At 35.7% G+C, this 12728-nt stretch overlaps 1 protein-coding gene across 1 annotated transcript in view; it reads left to right on the forward strand.

Moving 5' to 3' along the window:
- Positions 1-12728, forward strand: part of LOC128868686 (acetylcholine receptor subunit alpha-like 2) — a 49516-nt gene that overhangs the window by 16470 nt on the left and 20318 nt on the right. The window contains exons 3-4 of the mRNA XM_054111078.1: positions 7763-7943; positions 8480-8639. Of these exons, the coding sequence (XP_053967053.1) occupies positions 7763-7943; positions 8480-8639 (341 nt within the window). The remainder of the gene's footprint in view (positions 1-7762; positions 7944-8479; positions 8640-12728) is intronic.

Raw genomic sequence — 12728 nt, forward strand, 5'->3', positions numbered from 1 at the left:
AAAACGCTATAAGTTTGCAAAGTCACACTTTAAAGAGTTTCATCTGAGGAAAATTTTATTCTGAGCAAAGATGTTTCATACTACAACTTTAGTAATAAAACATAGTAATTAAAATAAACAAGAAAAATACCAAAAAAAATATAAAAACTCTCTTTATCGGCATTATATGATATATATTTTTTTTCAATATGTGTATCGATGAGCAGGAAAATATATAAAATACTGGACAAAAACTGGAAAGAAAGCATATACATTTTTCTGTCAATATGGGCATTGAACTTTTATTTCTGAGACATTTTTATCAAAAATCGAAAATAACTTTAAGTAAAGTTTTAAATTAAAATTAATCGCTTACCTAAAGCAGGCAATCACCTATGAAATGAGACTTTCAGCTATTAGTCCATAGATGTCGCTAGGAGTATTTTTAAACCTTCCCAAATGTCTTGTTTTTAACACACTTTTATTAGGTCGGGTTGTATGTATGTATGTATGTATGTATGTATGTAACGGAATCTTTGAGCTTAACTTTCACTGGCTTCTAAACATCTGATCGACTTGAAATTTTGCACACCTATCAAGGACCGATGACAATGCAATAATTTGATAAAAGTTTTCCATTATTCTTATTGGGATTGCCAGGATTAATATTTTCTGTTTTTACCTGTGGGCAAAAAGTAAGGTGAATTTGAATCTTTGAATCTTTTTTTTAACACACTTTTATTAGGTCGGGTTGTATGTATGTATGTATGTATGTATGTATGTATGTATGTAACGGAATCTTTGAGCTTAATTTTCACCGGCTTCTAAACATCTGATCGACTTGAAATTTTGCACACCTATCAAGGACCGATGGGTTTCGCAAAGGGCAGTAATGTGCAACTGGAATACTGATCTTGAGATATGATGTATATCACCTCTTACTGTCAATCTCCCAACTTGAATCCTTCGAGCGGTGAAACTGTTAACCCTAACCAGAGACTGGGTACCTCACAAAGTGGGAAACCCCAGTGGAAGGAAAGGGAACAAAAGAAGTGGGTGATCTGGCTCTCCTAGAGGGGACTGGTCCTAAGGCTGACAACCTTATACCAGTATTTATTGTCGCGAATCCACAACAACAGCCTCGGATAACTGATACAATCAAAAGATACCGACCCAAGCAACGAATTAAGGACTATGATTTACGTTTTGCTACTTGGAATATACGAACAATGCTACAAGCCGGCAAGATGTCCGAAATAGCGGATGAGTGTATGAAATATAATATTGACTTAGCAGCTCTACAAGAGATACGCTTTGCGGATCATGGTGAGATAAGAAAGAAAGCCTATTCAATTTTCTTCAGTGGTCCAAACAAACGAGGACAGCTAGGTGTGGGCTTTTACATTGACAAAAAACTTAGAGAAAGTATAATGGCTTTCGAGCCAATTAGTGAAAGACTCTGCCTCATGAGACTCAAAGGAAGATTTCAGAACATAACAGTTGTAGCCGCGTATGCGCCTACCGATGTCGCAGACGATTTTGCAAAAGACTCCTTCTATGCAGAACTGGAATATGTGATGTCAAAATCATGTAAATATGACATAAAAATGCTCCTCGGAGATTTAAATGCAAAGGTGGGAAACACCAATATTAGCAAAGACGTTGGGGGAAAGCACTCTCTACACGACGAATCGAACGATAATGGTGCACGACTAATAAATTTTTGTCTAAGCAGCGGGCTGTGGATAAGCAGCGTTTCTTTTCCACACAAGAAAATTCATAAGCAAACCTGGGAAATGCCCGGAAGGAGAGGATCGAACCAGATAGATCATGTATTGATGGATAAAAGACACGCAACCTCGGTCATTGACGTCAGATCGTTTAGAGGCGCAAACTGTGACTCTGACCACTACATGGTGATTGCCAGGATAAGGCAAAAAATTTCAAATATAGGCAACGATCGCAGGTTCAAGAAAGTAAAATGGAGTACTGAGCGAATTTCAGCGGATGAGAAAGAGCGTCGTGCATACCAAGAAATCATAAAGAGTAATCTAATCGTAACAAAGGAAGACTCAGCAGAAACAATCTGGGCTAAAGTAAAAAATGCGGTTATTGGAGCAGCTAAAGAGAAAATAGGCACAAAAAGATGCACCACAAATGAGTGGTTCGATGCAGAGTGTAAAGCAGCTATTGAAACAAAAAACGAAGGGCGAAGAAAATATTTAAACAAACGAACAAGACAAAACCTACTTGAATATAACAAAAAAAGGCAAGCCGCAAAGAAAATTATAAAACAAAGGAAAAAACAGGACATCAACAGCAAAGTTCAGCGTATCGAGAATGATTTCAGTCAAGGAAATGTAAGAAATATGTACAGCGCAATTAGAAGCCAAACAAAGACATATCAGCCACGAACAAACTTGTGCAAAAACAAGGAAGGTGAAATAATAACAGAAAGAGAAAAAATTTTGAATAGATGGCAAGAATACTTTAGTGATCTTCTGAATATAGAACATGCAACAGACTACGGTCCACACTGTATAGATGAGACATACTTTACAGCAGAAAACTTCATAGAAGCACCGGGTCGTAACGAAGTGGTAGAAAGTCTGAAAAAGTTAAAAAATAATAAAAGCAGCGGAAGTGACCAAATAAATGCAGAACTTCTAAAATACGGCGGTGAAGTACTCAATAACATGATAACAGAACTGATACGCAAAATTTGGGAAACCGAACATCTACCGGAAGAATGGGACAATAGCCTTATAGTACCATTACATAAAAAAGGCGACAAAACAAATTGTAATAATTATCGAGGCATATCTCTCCTCAACACTGGTTATAAAGTCTTTACAAATATACTCAACAAAAGGTTGAGCGTATATGCTGAGGAAATTTTGGATGACTACCAGTGCGGTTTTCGCCAGGGTAAGACCACAACAGACCAATGTTTCACACTAATGCAAATTCTTGAGAAACACAGAGAGTTCGAACTAAATCTGCACTGTCTGTTCATTGATTTTAAGCAAGCTTTCGACAGCATCAATAGAAACTGTCTGAACGACATAATGCTTAAACAAGGTATACCGGTAAAAATTATAAAACTAATTCAGATGACACTATCAAACACTAATGCCAAGGTTATGATAAATGGAGATGTTACCAACGAATTCAGCATTTCATCAGGTGTAAAACAAGGCGATTCACTATCAGCGACAATTTTTAATTTATTACTACATGAGGTAGTATGCAAACTGAAATGTGGCAATTCGATTTTTAATTGCAGCTCGCAAGTGTTAGCTTATGCCGATGACATTGTCGTGATTGCACAGAATGAACATGAGCTTAAGAAAATTTATATGCGATTGAAAAACACAGCTTTAGAAGTGGGTCTACGGGTAAACATAGATAAAACGAAATATATGCACTTCGCAAAGAAACCGAGTGAAGATGCACACATTGAAATAGATGGTGAATGCATACAGAAGGTCGACAAATTTAAATACTTGGGTTTTTTCATCAGCAGTAATTCTGACACTTCCGTGGCAATAAATGACCGAGTAAGTGCGGCAAATAAAGCATTCTTTGCTCACATAAAATTATTCAAGTCCCGATTGCTATCAAGAGATCAAAAGATAGCAATGTATAAAGCGCTTATAAGACCCATACTAACATACAGCAGTGAGGTATGGGTACTTAAAACAAAAGACATGGACCAAATACTAAGGTTTGAAAGAAAGATACTGCGAACAATATATGGTCCTTCCCGGCGAGATGACGGAACGTATCGGATAAGATACAATCATGAGCTAGACACATTGATACGTAATGGAAACGCAATACGCTTTATAAAAAGTCAACGAATCAGATGGCTGGGGCACATGTACCGAATGCCCAAATGGAGAGCTGCCAATATAGCGTTCCATAGACAACCAATTGGACGGAGATGTCGAGGGAGACCAAACAAACGCTGGGTAGATGAGGTCACAGCCGACCTGCAGAAAATGGGTATCACAAACTGGAAAGGAGTAGTAGAGAATCGATCGGAGTGGAGAACCGTAGTTGTGGAAGCAATGGTATGCACAAGACTGTAATGCTAATGATGATGATGATCAAGGACCGATGACAATGTAATAATTTGATAAAATTTTTCCATTATCCTTATTAGGATTGCCAGGATTAATATTTTCTTTTTTTACCTGTGGGCAAAAAGTAAGGTGAATTTGGTTGTAAAATGAAAAAATCTTTTTTTATTCTTGTAAATCAGTTTCTCAGGCTCCCTCCACGAAATAAGTTCTTCATCCCGATTACTTCTTTATCACGGCCGATAACTGCATAGTTTTAGACCCACAGTCGATAAGAAAGGAATTAAATATAACACGAATATATCGAATCATTTATTCACTGACTGCAATGATAACAATAATTTTCATTCATAATAAACAAAAAATAGTTTAAAGAAACTAAAAAACACGCTTTTTTGCCAATCGAACTAAAAAGTAGAAAATAAAAAATAGTTAAAAAAAACTAAAAAACACGCTTTTATTGCTAATCGAACTAAAAAGTAGAAAATAAATTTTAATGACAAAGAGACCTATAATGAAGTAATAGCAAATCGAACGATCAGTCATAGTCAACTACCTCAGAATAGAATTATAACAAAAATTAAGATGCAAATAGAGTAATTCAAATTAGAGTTAAAAGCGTGGAATGCATTTTGCTTCACTTTCATAACCCTCTGTACATAGGTAGTTGCCAATAGAATGATTGTAATATTTACTATATCAAGCATCCCTCGCTTTTAACTCTAATTTGAATTACTCTATTTGCATCTTAATTTTTGTTATAATTCTATTCTGAGGTAGTTGACTATGACTGATCGTTCGATTTGCTATTACTTCATTATAGGTCTCTTTGTCATTAAAATTTATTTTCTACTTTTTAGTTCGATTAGCAATAAAAGCGTGTTTTTTAGTTTTTTTAAACTATTTTTTATTTTCATCTGTCATCTGTCAACAATATTCAGTTCATTGTTTGTTACGTTTCATACAAGAATGCATTTTTCGCTCTTAAAAATTTCGAATTTTGCGTCTTCAAACTACGATTTGCGGACATCTGTTATCAATTGAAGAAAAACGCTTCTCCCGGTTCAAAAGGAAGTCTTTTATGCATCGAATCGTTACGGGTGATGAAAAATGGATGTATTTCTCCAATCCCAAGTGTAAACGATCGTATGGTCCGCCCGGCCACAAGCCAAAAACAACGGCCAAACCAAATCGCTTCGGCCGCAAGGCAATGCTGTGTGTTTTCTGGGATCAGCGTGGTATGATTTGGTACGAGCTATTAAAACCAGGTGAAACAGTTGTCGGTGCACGACAATTGGCCGATTTGAACAGCGCTATGCACCGAAAACGCCCAGAATATGCCGATCGGCGTCGCAAAGTAATTTTTCTTGATGACAATGCACCGTCACATCGAATAAGAGCGACCCGGGAATTGGTGGAGACGTATGATTGGGAACCGAACTAGTTTTGGAGCGACTTACTCACCAGACTTGGCGCCTTCCGAATATCATTTATTTGTATCGATGGGCCACGCACTTTCCGAGCAGCGCTTCAATTCTCAGGAAGAAGCCAAAAAATGGCTCGTTGATTGGTTTGCGGCCAAAGACGGCCAATTTTTTTGGCCCCGCATCCACAAATTGCCTGAGAGATGGGAAAAATGTGTTGCTAGCGATGGCTATTATTTTGAAGATAAAATTTGTAACCATTTTTTGTTAACAAACGTTTGAAATGGAAAAAAGGCTCATTTCATAGGTTTATACCGCAGAAAAATAACATCTTCATGCAAATTTTCTATTTAAACCAAATCATTTTTAAATAAATTTGCTGCGCAACAATTCAGTCCAAATTTAAATTTCACTAAAAGACTGGTAGACGCGGATTCACTTGCATATAAAAAAAATTTAAATATATAAACTATGGCAAGTTATTTTCTCTTAATTTCCCTTTCTTCTCTGTACACAAAAACTTTTTTTTTTTATTAGACACAGAAAGGTTCTTTACAAATAAGTTGAGTTACTTACTTCAGAATGTCCAATGTACAATTCGCGGGGTGATAAGTAGTCAGTAGGTGAATCAATCTCAGTTTTGCTTGTCCTTAAAAAAGAAATTAATTAATTCGGTGTATAAGATTAATTATTCTTTGCTGCAGCCATTCGAAATGGTTACTTCATTAGTATTTGTTTGCAGTTTTTTAATTCATAAACAAACTTCACTGCTCGGACCTTCAGGAGGCTTACAATTTCTAAGTACTGTAGTTGTAACAGAGTTAATTTTTTGTACGTTTGTATTCAACTGATCTTAGATTTAAAAAAATAAGTAAGTCAATGCTAATACTAGGTTGTTCAATAAGTTTTGCGTTTCGATGAGATAAAAACAATTTTAGGGTTTGAAATACACTTGATTAAATATTCAGTATAGTCTCCCTGAACATCAATACACTTGTTCCAATGAGATTCCAATTTATGAAGTCCATCCCTGAATTGAGAATCTGGAAAGACTGCAGAATAATATTCAGAATTTATTGTTTTACCAGTACGCAAGTAGTCAACGAACAAATTCCTTTTGCAATCCAAAAACTGATGTTAACACCTTCTTGGCCGATTTCTGGACACGAGCTAGTTTTGGAGCTGAAGAACCAGGTTCTTATCACTCATAAGCCTCTTGTTTTAATTTAGGATCAAATCATAGTGATGAACCGGCACACAAAACCTACTTTATCCTTCCGAAAACGCTCTAAATGTTGCTGAGAAAGTCGTATTCGAATGTGTTTTTGTTCCATTTTAGCCATTATTAGCGAATGCGGCACCCATTGTCCATACAGCTTTCTGAAACCCAATACTTCCGTGAGAATATTGCTTACACTGCCCAAGTGAGATGACTAGGGCTTCTACTAAATCTCTTTCAATTACTCAAATGTTAAGTCCTTACACACTTTCAACATTCGTTCATAAATTTCCTTCGCTTTTAAGCCTTCCAAAAATAAAAATTCATTTACTGGTACTTGATTTTTCCATTGTAGAAAATTCTGTGCTTTGGTGGAACTTCCCTTCAGAAATATTTTGAATTTTCCAACAAAAATTAGAGGTTTTTTTGGCGTTAATCTTTCCTAAACATCTTTCATTTGGTACTCATATTTTAAAATTTATTAGAGTTATTTAATTTATTTCCATTTTCTAATCAAAAATCTATTTTTTCATTAATATTTTGGACCGCTAGTCTTAGCTAGTATTGCTTTCCGTAATCTTATATAATTATTGATAATTATATTTCTAATAAATAATTAAATATTAATATAAAAATTTGCAATAAAAAACTTAGGTGGCAACTTTATTCAAAAATATTTGTTATTCAATTTTGTTAAACACCTTTCATTTGAGAACAATGAACCAATTTCAATTTTTTTAAATAATTGCCAAATCTTGATAAAAATGAGGTGCCAGCCATACTAAAAAATATTTTTTTAATGCTTCGTTATAATAAATTAAATGGCAATGCTATAAAAATACACTTTATTGGATTTATGTTTTTCGAAATAACTTTGCTTTGTCACTTTTGTTAAAATATGAATTTCTATTTCTCACTTAAAAAACATTTTCTTGAATTAAATTTAAATTTGAACTTTCGCAACTGTTTTATTATTAGTGTTGTATCCTACAAGATTATTGAAAAAACCTTATTCTTTAGAAATGTAACACATTCTCATTTTCTCTTTCGAACAGCGCCGATGGCGAGTACGTCGTAACCACCATGACCAAAGCCATTCTTCATTACACAGGCAAAGTTGTTTGGACTCCGCCTGCAATTTTCAAATCGTCCTGTGAAATTGATGTACGCTACTTTCCGTTCGATCAGCAAACGTGTTTCATGAAATTTGGCTCATGGACCTATGATGGTGATCAGGTAAAATTTAAACAAAATTAAAAATTCATCAAATTGGAAAAAAAATTTAAATTTGTTACAAATATGCATATTTTGGTCTATGCTGGCCTATGCTTTAGACCATGCTGAAACATCTAAAAAATTGTATCTAAGGACATGGTAGGGGTGCTCATACTAAATCGTTTAATACGTTACCCCCTACTCAGTAGTTTTCTAGTAAAACTAGTTTTGCCAATCAAGCAAAAATAAGGAAAAACGGGCGCTCACAGATAAAAATATGGTATTCAACATAGCCAACTTATGCATTATTTAGAAACCTAGACTAGCAAATTTTTATAAATTTTATTTAAATTTTGTTAAATTAATGCATCCCCTTCTTAAGTCCATAGTTTTGTTTATTAAAGTTTTCCTGGCTCTCTTTCAACTTCAGAAATAGTTGTTGGGATAAAAAACAAAATCATTGGTAATGCATGATTATTAAAAAACAAAATTATGGTATAAGAGTTGATAGTGTTTTTCAATAATTTTTTCTAATTTTCCTCCTCTCTCTGTCACAGATTGACTTAAAGCACATCAATCAAAGGAACGATAAAGACAACAAAGTCGAAATCGGCATAGACCTGCGTGAATATTATCCCAGCGTGGAATGGGATATATTGGGTGTGCCTGCAGAGCGTCATGAGAAATACTATCCCTGTTGCGCTGAGCCATATCCAGGTAATTAAAACATGTATATCTAGACACCATTTTATAAAAACAAATACTTTAGAAACATTGAATCTGTTGAGAAAAAATAATTAAAAAACCAATAAGTGTGTTCTGGGGAAGTTTTTTCTGATTTTTCCCTATTTCCATTTTTATTAAAAGTAGTTCAATGTCGAAAAGCAAAAAGCTAATTATTATTTCAAACTATTCACCAATAGACTATTTTAGGCGATGGCTAATTTGTGAATAACTTTCTAACTATTTCCTCGAACATATAAATATATTATATACCAAAAAATATTACATGTTTTATATTTTGCCTCCAATAATGAAAACAGTAGTCAGTGGTGCGTGACTACCATTCTGACAAACGGAGAACGTAGGTTCGAATCTCCGTGAAACACCAAAAAATTAAGAAAAAGTGTTTTCTAATACCGGTCACCCCTCGGCAGACAATGGCAAACCTTCGAGTGTATTTCTGCCCTGAAAAAGCCCTCATAAAAAATATCAGCCATTTGGAGTCGGCTTAAAACTGTGGGGCCCTCCAGTTATAGAATAACATCAAGACTCACACCATAAGAAGAGTGTAAGCGCCAATTACCTATATTTATAATGAAAACAATAAAATAATAATAAAAATAGCTTTATTGTTTTTCAAAATACTCTCCTTGCAAGTCAATACACTTCTTTCGTTTGAACCAATTTTCAAAGCACTTTTGATACTCGGAAGTGGATACCTCCAAAACGAGTTGTTTGAACGCTTCAACAGCTTCTTCAGGCGTTAAATAACGTTGACCTCGCGTTTTATTTTATGCTCGGTAACGAAAAAAATCTTTACGTGTCAAATCAGGGCTGTAAGGTAGATGACCCACTAATTCGATCTTTTGGACGCTTAAAAACCCTCTTGAGTGAGCCAATACGTGAGAGCTCGCATTGTCTTGGTAAAGCTACAGATGCGACATAATTAAATTTTCTGAGGTGCTTCTATCGCGCAAAAATTTTACTGGAGTAACCTAGTCATGGAACACCCATGCTGTCGGTTGCTGTTTTGTTTCCAGCTCGTATGTATGGATCCAAGATTTATGATCCGTTACGAGTACAATGGCATAGACGTACTTTGCACCACGGCGTCTGAATTTCTTCATCATTCCTTTACACCGAGTCCTTTTTTTAGCAAATTTTCAAATTATGCGGTATCCAACGAGAGCAAATCTGCTTGGCGAACAAATGTTCATGCAATTTTTAATATATGTTGGTCCCAGCAATGCCCACGGTTGCCTCTATGTAGTGATAGCGATGACCATCGATAACTTTGCGTTAGTTTCTGGTACAACAACGGCCTTTCGACGGCCTTTACAAAATTCACCCTGCAAGGATCGACGGATCACAGTGTCTTAGTAGCGTCAAAAGTAGAAGAGAATTGATCAATACACTTCCGTCTTCATAATCCACGTCAAAAATCGTAATAAATTGCCTGAAAATTTTCACGAGTTAGTCCCATATTTTTCAACTTACTGAAGAAAGAAACGATATATTTAATCACTTCCTTTTCACTCGGTAGAAATATGAAGATGGCAAAGCCAAAATAAAAATATCGATTTTTGAATGGTGCAAATAAAAAGTAGATACCCATAAAATCGTAAAATACAAGTCGATTATTTCATGTTATTTTCTTTCTCTTCAGTACACTCAATTGTAGTTCTTGTAATTTTTTTTTAATATTATTTACTTTATTTAAAAAATTTTATTTTGTTTTATCTACGTTCATCTAAATTACCTAACTTAATTTAATTTTTCGTTGATTTTTTCATAAGTCCACTCAATTAAATTTATTTTTTTGCTTAATCTTATTTACTTAATTTAGATTTTCCTCGGTAGTTTAGCGTAAGTGCACTAGCCTACCATCCCATAGGTTGTGGGTTCAAATCCCACGGTCCTCGCACTTTTCCAAACTTACCTACTTTCCTAGTTTCTAAAAACAAAAAAAAAATTAAAAACCTCGTTTCTCAACCCCAAAAACCTTATCCTTCCAATCCTTACTCTCGCACAAAAGTCAGCGCATTATTTGCATTGTGGCTGCTAACAAAAGCAAAAATAAAGAAAAACACACAATTACAAATTGCATCAGTGGCGCGAGCAAGAAGAGGCGGGCAATCGCGATAATAGCGCAGACACACCAAAATTTAGCGAAGTCCTCAACAATCTGTGTGATCCTTCTGACTGAAAAATGTGGAACACAGATGGCGCTCTAAACAGTTAGAAGGAGTTGTGCCTAAGCAACGATAGGTGGGCATTCCCCGTATATAGGACTGGTAGCAGCAGGTTAATCACCTACCCTGCCAGAAAGCAAAATAGATTAACGAAACCAACCCAAGACTGAGTCTTGTCGAGGCCCTATGCTCCCGAGTGAAGTGAATAAGGACAAAAAAAACAAAATTTAGATTATCTACTTATTTATTTATTTTTATTTTTTTATTTCTTTTTTTATTTTATTTTACTTTATTTGAGCTTAATCCATTTCGGCTATTGCCGGAGATTACACATCCCAGATAAAAGTTTCAAGGGATTGTGCTCTGGTGGAGCGTAGTCCAAGTTCTACGCCCATGCGATTGCTACTGCTTAAATATTTAAAAATCTACGAACTATTGCACATGTGTCCAGTATGGTTGACTTCTGCATGTCTTCTAAGAGGTGTTGGCAGTCATACTTCTTCAAGTTTTTTATTAAATGCTTAGGCGCTAATCCAGTGGTCGATATAATTATTGGAATTATATTCACTTCCCTCACTTTGTACATCCGTTTCAGTTCTATGGCCAAAGCTGCATACTTCGATACTTTGGTGGAGTATGTGCTTTGGATATTGCGGTTAAGGGGCACCGCTATATCGATTACTTCGATCGTTTTATTTTTCTTGTCGAACAAGATAATGTCAGGTTTGTTGGCAGCTGCTGTTTGATCTGTGGATATAAATCTGTCCCAGTACAGTTTAAAATTTGCATTTTCGATTATTGGGTTTGGTTCATATTTAAAATACAAGACTTCTGCTTGTAAGAGACCGTGTTTTATCGCAAGTTGTTGGTGGAGGATCTTTGCTATATTGTTATGTCTCATGACATATTCACGGGGGGCAAGTACGCTACATCCAGCAATTATATGGTCGATTGTTTCACCGTAAATGCCGCACCTTCGGCATCTATCTTCTATTGCCTCGCCATGTATCGACCTTCGGAAATTCCTTGTTGGAATAACTCGGTCTTGGATAGCGATTGCGAAACCTTCTGTTTCAGAAAATAGTTTTCCTCTTTTCAACCATAAATTGGATGACTGTGCGTCTATCCATTCCATTTCGAGATCATGCGGATGGGCACCGTGTATTGTTTTTGCCTTCCATGCTGCGATCATTTCTGCTGGGGATTTAACCCCCTCAGGTACTGCGATATTCTGCTCCATCAGACTTAGCGGGGTAAAGCCATTATCTGCCATAGCGATAGCTTTAAATATGTAGATGAGACTCGCTGCTTAGAAAATATGTACGTAGCTTTAAAGTTTGCGAGAAGTGTAGACGCGCTATATTGATGATTCCTCTCCCACCAACGTTTCGAGGAAGCGATATTCTTTCCACAGCGCTTTGAGGGTAATGGCTTTGGAACTTTGTGAAAGTGGTGCGTATCAGCGTTTCAATCCGAAGGATGTCTGTCTGAGACCATTTTATTACTCCAAACGAGTATGTCAAAAGGGGTATGGCCCAGGTATTGATTGCCTTGCATTTATTTCCACTGTTCAGACTAGTTTTTAATATAGCTTTCAGTCGTGCCTCAAATTTTTTAATGAGGTTTTGCTTTACTAGCGTGTGGTTGATTCCTTTAAGTTGCAGAAATCCTAAATATTTATAAGATTCGCTGCTATGCAAGTTGTCAATAATAATATTTTCATCTACTGCGTAGTTCTCTTCGGTTTCTTCAAGCTGACCTCTAATTAGATGCATTATTTTGCACTTATCTGTCCCAAATTCCATTCCTACGTCATCACTGAAAGCTTTAGTGACATCTATCAGCTCATGAAGCTTATGCTTTTTGTTTGCGTAAAGTTTCAAGTCATCAA

The sequence above is a fragment of the Anastrepha ludens genome, chromosome 2 (genome assembly GCF_028408465.1).
Source record: "Anastrepha ludens isolate Willacy chromosome 2, idAnaLude1.1, whole genome shotgun sequence".
Lineage (NCBI taxonomy): Eukaryota > Metazoa > Arthropoda > Insecta > Diptera > Tephritidae > Anastrepha > Anastrepha ludens.